Raw genomic sequence first — 11311 nt, 5'->3', positions numbered from 1 at the left:
GGCGGAGGAAACTGCGGCGGAGGAGGAGGTGGCGTCGGGGACGGCTCCGCGGCGGCTGCTGTAATAGCATTTATCGGCCGCTGCCTCCCCTCTCGGAGGCTTCCTCGGCGGGGGCGGCGGCGGAGGAGGAGGTGGCGGCGGAGGCGGCGGGGGCGGCGGTGGCACAGCCATGCGCATCCTGGGCGGAGTCATTAGCGCCATCAGGTAAAGTGGGACCCGCCTCCCGCGGCTCCAACCGGAGTAGAGTAAGATTAACTTGGAGACTGACCTGGGAGCCTTAACTGAGCTGGCCCAGGCGGGGAGGATGGCCTGGAGAGAGGACCCTGTGGAGGCTGCTGCTAGATATGGGGGCGGGGCTGGACAGGAGGTGTGGGCGTGGTGAGCTCCAGCGGGTCAGTACCTGGGAGGTGGGACCCGAGGGGCCGGTCCGGAGTCTGGGGAGGTGGGGCTGACTGCGACTGGGCTGGGACTCCCCTGGCTAACTTGAGGTCTAATGTTATTTTATTTTATTTTTTTTGAGGTCTAATGTTAAAGGGTGGGAGCTAGGGAGTCTGGGGACTCTTCATAGGAGTAGGATTTAATTGGGGTAGCCTAGGGGTTAGTGAGGAGCTGCGTGCAGGAGAAACCAAGGCCTAAAGAAGATACGGGAAATAGCCCAGAAAGGGCTGGACCTGCCTGGGACTAGCTGGGCTGATGGAGAAAAGTGGATAGGGCGGGATATGGCGCCAAATTAGCTGTGGTCACTAAGCAGTGATCTCAGAGAAGTGGAAACGGATGGAACGGGTAGGATGGTGGGAAGAGAGACACGTGGGAAGGAGAATGATAGCACAGGGTCTTTCAGGAGGTGGGCCCAGGGAAAATGAGGCCCGGGAACCTGGAGCAGGGCCTTCATATTGAGTCCTGGAAGGGGCGGGGACTGTTGAGTGCGGTAGGATTTCGGGTTCATAATGAATGGGGCCAAGATGAGCCTGACATCTGCCATTGGCAGGAGGGGATTCTACTGAAGGCCTGGGAGGGCGGGTAGAGTTGGTGTAAAGGGAGAGAAGGCCGTTGTGGGTTGGGTCCGATGGCGACAGGGACGGAGGAAGGCTGGAGGGACAAGTAGGGAGGGTGGGGCTGGGATTTGAGGGGTTGGAGTGGAAGTTCTATTGGCCCTGCCTGTTGGCGGCCCCGCCCCCCCGCCTAACTCCCGCTTGTCTCCTCCTAGCGAGGCAGCTGCGCAGTACAACCCAGAGCCCCCGGTAAGCTGCCCGTCCAACCAGACTCCTTCTCTTTCAAAGCTTTTTCAGGCCCACCCTTGTACCTAGAGAATCCGCCCCTCCTCCTCTGAAATTCCTCTGCCATTACATCTTTCCTTTACAATGTCCTTAGCCCCTGTCCTTAGCCATTACTCGCTCCCATTCATTGATTACCCCTTATTCTTCTGATAATCAGGGTGCCTAGCCCACCCTGACTTTCCCAGCTAGGGTGCTTGGATGTGGGGAAGCCAGAGCCCATTCCCCACACCCGCTGTGAGCTCTGCTTTGTCTGTAGCCCCCGCGCACCCATTATTCCAACATTGAGGCCAATGAGAGTGAGGAGGTCCGGCAGTTCCGGCGACTCTTTGCCCAGCTGGCTGGAGATGTAAGTAACCCGGAGCCCCAGGCCCTGTCCTAACCCCTTGGTGCCTTCCCTTGGTCTGCCTCGGCACACACGTGCTTGACCATGACAATCCCAGAGTTCTCATTCTTCAAGACTGTGTCTCCTCTGAGCCACTCTTCTGCCTGCAGGACATGGAGGTCAGTGCCACAGAACTCATGAACATTCTCAACAAAGTTGTGACCCGACGTGAGTGACCAGAGTCAAGACCTGGGCCAAATGTAGAGGGATAGGGGCTGGGGTGGCTGTGATCTCTGGCCTCTGACCTTCATCCTGTTTCCCACAGACCCAGATCTAAAAACTGATGGTTTTGGCCTGGACACGTGTCGAAGCATGGTGGCTGTGATGGATGTATCCTTTGGGGCACAGGCTGGGAGAGACCCTCGGTGGAGGAGGGCTTTCTGAGAGTATGTCTTGGACAGCCAGGGTGTGGCTTCTACATCCAAAGACATGGACAGGCATACATCAGAACACATCCACCTAGGCATGTGGCAGTAAATAACATCAGCTGGTATTTAGGTTAATGAATTGGAGCTTTATGGATATCTGATGGCCAGACATAATTATTACACTCCTTTTGATGTTTCTATTTTTTTGAGACAGGGCCTTGCTTTGTAGTTCAGGCTGGCCTTGAACTATGTATACCAGGCTGGCCTCAAACTCGCAGTGATCCTCCTACCTCAGCCTTCCAAGTGCTGGGAACACAGGTATGCACCATCGTACCTGGCCTCCATACCATTAAAAAAAAGTAACTAGCAGTATAGGAATTAGGACCCAGGTGTTTTGGGCTTAGAATTCAAGCTTATAAAATCCACATGCACCTATATATACATACAGTACCCAAGAGCATATCTCTGTACATCGTACATGAGGGGATGTGCACAGGAACACACGTGTGCTTGCACATGGGCCAGTCATTAGCTAATCCGGGATACATGACACCTAGCACACAGGCTCACACATAGGTACATGTCATGTGACCAAGCAGGTATTGCACAGGGTAAAGTAATCCTAGCTGTGTTCCCCAGCCAGAATACTGACCTCTGTGTCTGAATTTTCTGGTCTAAAGTGGTACAAGTGGTAATGGTTACAGTGAACTGGAGCTATATACAAAACGATACCACCATTTATAGCACACAGTAATTGATCTGTTGTGGTCCTGTGGTTTTACTCAGGTTTTTTAGCTTGGAATCTGTTTCCTTGTAAAGTGAAGTGCCTGGGTGGCTTAGCATAGTTATTTAGTTTTTATCACAAACTCAGCAGGTACTTGCTATCACTTTATTCTCTTAGAATTTTAAGACACTTTTTTTTACACTTTCTGACATTTATGATACTGAGTTGGTAGTAGGGATTTTATAAATGAGAACTTAGTTCTTTTCAAGTGAGGACCTTGTAGCTTGGAGAAGTACAATATAATTTCCCATGGTTATATTTAAAGAGAGTTTTTGTTTAGAAATATATATAGATACCCGAGTGTGATGGCGCACACCTGTAATCCCAGCACTCAGGAGGCTGTGATAGGAGGATCACTGCGAGTTCAAGGCCAGCCAGGGCTACATATTGAGTTCAAGGTCAGACTGAATTACAGGGCAAGACCCCGTCTCAAACAACGACAACCTCAGCAAAACCCAAAAAGAACAAAATGTAGATAAAAAGCAAAAAATAAAGCTGGGCGTGATGGCGCATGCCTGTATTCCCAGTACTCAGGAGGCCGAAGCAGGAAGATCATTGTGAGTTTGAGGTCAACCTTGGCTATATAATGAGTTCAAGGGCATACTGTACTAAATAGCCAGACTTGGCTCACAAAACCAACAAATAAAACACCCCAAAATAAAACCACACTCCAGGTGACAAGATTAAGTGTTGACTAGCAGCTGGCATTTTAGCCCAGGTTCCCTGATTTGCAATATTGTCATTTGGGCTGGGCGGATAGCTCAGTGGCACAGCACCTGCCTGGCAAGTGTAAGGTCCTGAGTTCGGTTCCCGGTACCAAAAAAAAAAAAAAAATTGTCATCTACCCATTGTATAACAGTGCACACATCTGTCACACTGTTCTTTTTTTTTTTTTTTTTTTTTAATATTTGTGATACATAATAATTACATTCATTTTGTTCTTAACAACTTCCTGCCAGAGTGACACCACAGGCAAGCTGGGCTTTGAGGAGTTTAAGTACCTGTGGAACAATATCAAAAGGTGGCAGGTGTGTGGCAGCTGCTAGCATCCAGGAACTCCTGGCACCCAGACCCCTGAGCCACAGAGACCCCATGTTCCTTAGAGCTCAGTTGGACACTGTCCTCTCTGTCCGCACAGGCCATATACAAACAGTTTGACGTTGACCGATCCGGGACCATCTGCAGCGGGGAACTCCCAGGGGCCTTTCAGGCAGCAGGTGGGTCTGGCCAGGACCTGATACGCGTGTGTTGGGGGAGGGATGATGCAGCTGCACTGGCCTGAGCCTGCGTCCTGGGAATGGGAGTGGGTTGGGCTGTGTGGCCCTCACACCTGAGGGGCTAAACCATTCCCAGGCTTCCACCTGAATGAACATCTCTACAACATGATCATCCGGCGCTACTCTGATGAGGCAGGGAACATGGACTTCGACAACTTCATCAGCTGCTTGGTCAGGCTGGATGCCATGTTCCGTGAGTGACACTCCGGCTGTCTTCTTGGGTGGGCATTTGTTCTACCTCCACTGGCCAAGGTCTGCTCTAAGCCCAACCTGGAGGTGGACAAGGCTAGGGGCGCAACTGTGAGCAAAATGGCCCCAGTTCCTGCCCTCCTGGAGCTCACCGTCAGCTGTCTACTGACGGTCACCAGGACTCATGCGGCCAGCATCTGGGAGTCTAAGGGAAGCCCAGGGGCCTTTTCAGACCCAGGAGGTAACCAGTGAGCCCGGCGGGTCAGGCAGGGTGCCGTGGGTAAGGGCCCTTGCAAGCAGAGACCTGAACGATGAATAAGAGTAAGCCCAGCGAGAGGGTAGGGATGAGAGTTGCAGGCCAAGGAACAGCCCATGCAGGTGCCTAAAGGAAAGAGGAAACTGTGCTTTGGGTGCTTTCTGGGGGACTCTTAGTTTACAGACTGCTAGGGCCGGGGATATAGCTCAGCAGCACAACACCTGCCTGGCAAGCCCAGGGTCCTGAGTTCGATTCCCAGTACCAAAAAAAAGTGCTGAAGAGGGGTGAGATGAGGAGGCAGAGTCATGAGCGCTTTATTTTATTTCTGCCTGAGATTGCTACGGCTTGAGAGGCTGAGCACAGATTCTACCACTGAGCTATACACCAGCCCCCAAGAAAGCCTTTTTCTTTTCTGGTACTGGGGATTAAGTGCAGAAGTGTTCTACCACTGAGCCACACTCATAGCCCTTTTTATTTTTTATTTTGAGGAAGGGGCTTGCTAAGTTGCCGAGGCTGGCCTTGAACTTTTGATCTTCCTGCTTCAGCCTCCTAAGTAGCTGGGGTTAGGGGCTGGGGATTTAGCTCAGCAGCACAGCGCCTGCCTGGCAAGTGCAAGGTTGTGAGTTCGATTCCCAGTACCAGGAAAAAAAAACAAAAAAAAAGACTAAGTAGCTGGGGTTTCAAGCACCCAGCCCCATGAGGGCGTTTAAAAGCATTAATGTACTGAACCCTTGAAACATCCCTGAGCGCTACAGGTGTGCCTTAGTACAAAGGCCCTAGGTTCAATCTCAGTACTGGAAAATATAAAATAGTTAATACATGAAGAGCACTTTACATAGTGGTTGGCATGGAATACATACTCAATGAAGTGCTAGCTATAATTATTATTATCATTACTTTGTATATTTTCAATTATTATCCTAAAAGCCCGTCCCTCCCCACCCCTCACCCCCCACTAAAACCTTCCTTTCTTCTCTAGGTGCGTTCAAATCTCTTGACAAAGATGGCACAGGACAAATCCAGGTGAACATCCAAGAGGTAAGAAACCCCATGCTCAGGTGTGGGTGTTCAGTTCTGCGGCCCCCTCCTCCTCCAATCGCATATCCCCAACAACCCCGCCCGAGGCGTCTGGCACTCCAGCCTTCCCTGCGTCTCACTCCGCCTTCCTCTCCCAGTGGCTGCAGCTGACCATGTATTCCTGAGTGGGACTCCCGCCTGCCGCCTCGCTAGAGGAGCCACTGTGGACCCTGGGTCTCTCCCAGGGCTGATCCTATCTGCAGTCACATCTACATGGCTTCCTCACCCACAGGCCTTTCTTCTCCCAGCCCTTGGCACCAAGCTTCTCAGTCAGCGGCCAGGTCCCCATGTGCCCCAACACGCCATGCCCTGAGTTGCCCTGGCTCTGACACATCCTACTATGCTCTGCCCAAGGGTCACCACACCCATCTCACACCCTCTCCATTACCTCTCCTGTACCTGTGCCAAGCCCCGTGCTCATGCTGCTCCCATGCCCCAAGGGCTGTCTCCGTTCTGCGAGGATCGTTCAAGTCCCTGGCACACTCCTTACCACCCAGGCAGCCAAATAAACTCCAGCCATTAGGCCTACGTACCCCAGTGCCTTTGCCTGTACTCTGCTCCCAGAGGGCCAGGCGCAGGAGGAAATAAATGTGCCCCAGTTGCTACTTCCTGTCGGATCTGACTTGTGTTCTGAGGTGAGAGGTGGCTTAGGCTCTGGGGAAGGAGTGTGGGTCCTGGAGAGTGGGTGGGGTTGGAGGTGTCTCCATGCCTGTCTTGGGGTTGGATCTGGATATCTCACACCCCTCTCCTCTGCATCTTCTTATGTGGGGTTCCATTGAGCTATAGCCTGGTTCTTGCTGAGATCCCTCACGTCCTTTCTGCTGCTGTAGCCAAATCCCAATCTAGTAGGTGGTGTGGGCACCCGTCTGTCCCTAGCAATGCCCCCCCTGCCGTGTGTGTGTGTGTGTGTGTGTGTGTGTGTGTGTGTGTGTGTGTTTGTGTGTGTGTGTGGGAGTGGTACTGGGGATTGAACCCAGGAGCACTCTACCACTGAGCTGCATCCCTAGATCTTTTTAAAATTTTTTTAAAATTTTGAGACACAGTCTCACTAAGTTAACCTGGTGGGGTATTTGAGCTTACAAATCCTCCTGCCTCAGCTTCCCTCAGTGCTGGGATTATATGTGTGCTCTAGGTATATACTATTGCACCTAATGTGTTTTTCTCTCTGTTTCCTTTTTTTTTTTGAGTACTGGGGATTGAACCTGGGCACGGAGGTGCACACCTGTAACATCTATAATCTCAAATTCTGGAGGCTGAGGCAGGAGGATTACTTCAAGTTTGAGGCTAGCCTGAGCTACATAGCTAGACCCTGTCTCAAAAAGGAAAAAAAATGAGACTGAACCCAAGGTCTTCATACTGAGCTACATTCCCAGTCCCTCCCTCCCTCAAATAGGATGGAACCCAAGGTCTTCATACTGAGCTGCATCCCCAATCTTTTTAAAAAATTTTTATTTACTTATTCATTGATTCTCTTTTTGGGACAAGATCTCACTATGCAGTTCAGGCTGGCCTTGAGCTCACTTTGTAGCCCAGACTGTCCTCAAACTCACAATGATCCTCCTGCCTCAGCTTTCCCAGTCTCCGAGTGCTGGGATTACAGGCATGTGCTACCACGCCCGGCTTCCCAATCTTTTTATTTTGAGGTGGTCTTGCTAATAGCCTGGGCTGGGCTGGAAGTTGCAGTCCTCCTGCCTCAGCCTCCTAGAGTGCATGTCCCCCCTCTCTAGCTTCAGTCTTTGAACCAGTCTGTCCTTACTTGGCCCTGCCTCTGTGGTGTCCTGGACCAGGCTCAGCATCCCTCTTTGGGCCTCTGCAGAGGGAGGGGCTGCCACCCTGGGATACAAGGCCCTGTTCCAGTCATGGACACCAGTCCAGGTTGCCGGGCCCCAAGCGTAGTGAGCCCAGGGCTGTTGTTTGGAGTCTTCAGGGGAGCACTGAGAGGCAGTAATAACCTGAGAGTAGCCCTGGACCTGCCTGAGGGACCAAGGGCAGCAGACTCCCCTGGCTGGCAGGAGGGTGGGCTGGGACACACGCGCGCGCACACACACACACGGACACACCAGAGCTAGGCAGGCTTCTCAAGAGGTCTGCACGTTTATTGGTGTTTGTCCCGGTCCCCCAGGCCTTCCAGGCTGCTTGGTCTCACTTCTTGTGGGGGAAAGAGGCCCAGCCAAGGCAGTATAAGCTGTAGGCGGTGCCTAGGAAGGGAGTGAAGGACTCAGAATGAGACCCCAACGCCGCTGCCTCCCCCGCCCCCCGCCAGCTCTTCCCAGGCTTCTAAGCCTCTCTGATCAGGCGTCAGGGTCAGCTCCCTTTTTTTTTTTTTTTTTTTTTTTTTTTTTTTTGGTACCTGGAATTGAGTTTAGGACCTTGCACTTGCCAGGCAGGTGCTTGTGCCGCAGAGCTATATTCCCCGGCTCTTTTTTTGTCTTTTTGAGACAGGGTCTCGCTATGCAGTTCAGGCTGGCCTTGAGCTCACTTTGTAGCCCAGGCTGGTCTCAGACTTGCAAGGAACCTCCTGCCTCAGCCTCCTGAGGGCTGGGATTACAGGCGTGTGCCACCACACCTGGCTTCTAGTCATCTCCTTTCCAAACAGGACTCCCGGTGGGGATTCTCTCTTCACTGAGCAGGACTAGGAGCTTTGTCCCCAAGACCTCTTGGGACGGGAACCTAAATCCTGTGTAGCTCTGTCCTTAAATGCCACCCTCCAGCCATCCTGTCCCAGCAAGTCCAGCGGGCCGCGAACTCACCCCCCAGAGTCACAACCATGGTTAGTCGGTACAGGAAGTGGTCGGTGGTCCCGCCCTTCAGGTGCACAGGGAGGTCATTTTTCTCCTGGATGCCGGGGAGAGTGTGGTGTCCGTGAGCCAAGGGGTGCAGTCCACTGGGCAGGCAAATCCCACCGGCTTGGAGACGCCACCCGACCCTCCCGTTGCCCCGCCCACCTGGAAGAGTTTCTGTTTCTCCGCCACCCGGTTCTGGAAGCCGTGCCGGGCGCTGGAGCTGAAGAAGCGAGTCAGCGCCTGGGAGACCTGCGGGGGTAGGAGGTAGAGGGCTTGGAGGCACGTGGAGGGTGTCCCCAACTGGGTCCGGCGAGGGGACGTGGTGCTGCTCTTCGAAGCTGGGACACGGGGACCGTCCTAACTCAGGAGGGTCTCAAAGGCAAGATCTGAAACTCCAGCGAGGGCAGGGAGGGGCCTCCTGTCAAGAAGAGGGCCGGCCCCAGGGCGGCTGAGGCGGGAGGATCCCAAATTGGAGGCCACACTGCGCAATTCAATGAGAATTTGTCTCAAAAAAGGCAATCCCAGCACTCAGGAGGCTGAGGAAAGAGGATCACTGCAAGTGATCTGAACTTGAATGCTGAACTACATAGAGAGACTGTCTCAAAAAACAGGAAGGAAGGAAGGAAGGAAGGAAGGAAGGAAGGAAGGAAGGAAGGAAGGAAGGAAGGAAGGAAGGGTTGCCGATGTAGCTCACTGGGAAGATCCTTGGTTCAATCCCTAGTAGGAGGTGGGGCGGGGGAATATTGGCGGGGGGAGCTATGGAACTGCACAGTGTGGGGGGGATATGGGACTGACCTGGAGTCCAGGCTGGAAGTTGGCAGGTTGTCTGAAAGGGGAGGGGACCCATAAGAAAGATTACTGTTTGGGGAGTCCAAGTCCTGAGGTGCTGTGAGAGGGAGAGAGGGTTCCGGGTTAACCGGAGGAAGGTGGGCCATGGGGATGTCAAGACTGGATAGGAGGCTCCCTCAGCACTCTCCAGGTTGCCTAAGGAGTCCTGGATAGAAGGGAGACATGGAGCTACATCCTGGTAATTCCAGCACCCTGGGAAGCCGAGACAGAAGGACCTCCTGGCAAATTTGAGCTCAGCCTTGGCAACTTAGAGAATTCTTGACTTAAAGTAAAAATGTTTTAAAAAGTAAAGGGCTGGGAATGTGATGGTTCAATGGGAAGGCCTTGGGTTCAACCCCTAGTTATACACACGTGTACGCGCGTGTACACACACACACGCACGCACGCACGCACGCACGCACGCACGCCCCTCCTGGAGAGGGATAGGGATTCTCAATGTTGGAGGAACCCTGGCTGAAGGGAAGGAGCTTAAACCCGCGGCTCTGGTCCCCGTTAGCGGTCTCAGCGGTCCTGAAGCTTGGGCCCTGGGGTAGGGGCCCCAGGCTGCTCAGCAGGGAGCTCCAGATCCAAAGGGGGCTCACGTTCCAAGGCCCCCGTCCGATCCGGCGTGTCAGGAGTCCCGTGTTAGGGCAAGGGTTTCTGGGTTGGGGTCCCGGCCCAGCCCGAGGGGACCCTCACCGGCAGGGCCCTCATTCTGCGTCCTCCGGCTGCTGGAGTCACCTCCCCTCTCGGCCAAGGACATACTCTGCCCTCCCCTCTGGGTAATCCCAAACCACGCCCGCTGCGACAGCTGCAAGAAAGAACGAGGCTCGGATTGAGGCTGTGCGGGCGGGGTAGTGGGTGACTGTCCAATGGGGCGCGGGGAACACGGTGACCCCGTCCCCTCACGGCTGCAGGAGCACCTGGCTGCTCTCCTCTCGCAGTCTGTCGGCCCCAGGGGAGAGAACCGCAGTACTGAGAAGGCACTGTGGGATTTTTCCAGCTGAGATTGCAGTTCCTTCCCGAATCTCTCTGTCCCTACCAGGCTGGTGTTGGGGAGTGGGGATGGGGGTTGGGGGCACGGTTAAACCAGGATTCAAACTCCTTGTTCTATTTAAAGTGAGTGATTACACCTCTGAGCCTTATTTCTGTAACTGTTTTTTTGTTTGGTTGGTTTTTTTTTTTTTTTTTTTTTTTTTTTTTGGAGACTGGTCTGGCTATGTTGTTCAGGCTGGCCTTAAACTCTTTAAATAGTTCAGGCTGGCTCAAACTGGCAGAGACCCTTCTGCCTCAGCCTCTCTAGTGCTGGGATGACAGGTGTGCACAACCACGCCCAGCTCTTGTTTCCATATTTGTAACAGAAGGCCATATCAGGACCTTCCACAGAGGTTTGTTGACAGCATAACTGATCTAATGCAGTAATTGCAGAGAAAAAGCAAGGAAAGTTATTCCTAGAGTTATGAGTTTGAGGCTAGGCTGGGCTGCATAGTGAGTTCAAAGCCAGTCTGAACTACATAGTGAGACTCTGTCTCCAAAAAAAAAATTTTTTTTAAAGTTCACATATCAGGCCTGTGTTATGTACCTCCCTTCCCCAGGAATGAACCCAGGGCCTAGTACATGCTGGTCAAGGGCTCTATCACTGAGCTAGACCATCCAGCCCAAAATTTTTTGTTTGTTTTGGAGATGAGGTCAGATATTTTTAATTTTTATTTAATTTTCATTTTATCAAGGAAATTTCAAAGACAAAAGCAAAGAGAAAGGTATAAGGAATCCCTATGTTTGGACTCATCACCTACTTCAACAACTGTCACTATTATAAAGTTTTTTATAGCCAGGCATGGTGGTGAATGCTTGTACTACTAGCACTGCGGGAGGCTGAAGCAAGAAGACTGAAAATTGGTGCCCAGGATGGCGCATACCTGTAGTCCCAGCACTTGGGAGGCTGAGGCAGGAGGATCGTTGCAAGTTTGAGACCAGCCTGGGCTACAAAGTGAGCTCAAGGCTAGCCTGAACTACATAATGAAACTTTGTCTCAAAAAGACAAAAAACAAACAAACAAACAAAACAACAACAAAACAAGAGAGAAAGAG

At 52.4% G+C, this 11311-nt stretch overlaps 2 protein-coding genes across 2 annotated transcripts in view; one reads left to right on the top strand and one right to left on the bottom strand.

The window, feature by feature from the left end:
• Nucleotides 1-6215, top strand: part of Capns1 (calpain, small subunit 1) — a gene marked incomplete in the record, with an annotated part of 7739 nt that extends 1524 nt beyond the window's left edge. The window contains 10 exon segments of the mRNA XM_013522335.1: nucleotides 145-204; nucleotides 1208-1241; nucleotides 1534-1623; nucleotides 1770-1827; nucleotides 1925-1989; nucleotides 3771-3839; nucleotides 3950-4028; nucleotides 4165-4281; nucleotides 5513-5571; nucleotides 5709-6215. Coding sequence (XP_013377789.1) covers nucleotides 145-204; nucleotides 1208-1241; nucleotides 1534-1623; nucleotides 1770-1827; nucleotides 1925-1989; nucleotides 3771-3839; nucleotides 3950-4028; nucleotides 4165-4281; nucleotides 5513-5571; nucleotides 5709-5735 — 658 coding nt within the window.
• Nucleotides 6216-7676: 1461 nt separating this feature from the next.
• Nucleotides 7677-10027, bottom strand: LOC102008614 (cytochrome c oxidase subunit 7A1, mitochondrial). The gene is made up of 4 exons (XM_005399919.1): nucleotides 9921-10027; nucleotides 8556-8642; nucleotides 8361-8445; nucleotides 7677-7808 (listed from the first exon to the last, which is right to left on the bottom strand). The coding sequence occupies exons 1-4, from the start codon at nucleotides 9933-9935 to the stop codon at nucleotides 7753-7755; spliced, it is 243 nt and encodes an 80-aa protein (XP_005399976.1). The 5' UTR covers nucleotides 9936-10027; the 3' UTR covers nucleotides 7677-7752.
• Between the last annotated feature and the right edge of the window lie 1284 nt (nucleotides 10028-11311).

Source organism: Chinchilla lanigera, unplaced genomic scaffold, assembly GCF_000276665.1.
Source record: "Chinchilla lanigera isolate Chin_1 unplaced genomic scaffold, ChiLan1.0 scaffold00067, whole genome shotgun sequence".
Taxonomy (NCBI): domain Eukaryota; kingdom Metazoa; phylum Chordata; class Mammalia; order Rodentia; family Chinchillidae; genus Chinchilla; species Chinchilla lanigera.
Note: the sequence above shows the minus strand (reverse complement) of the source record. Positions and strands in the feature narration are given on the sequence as shown.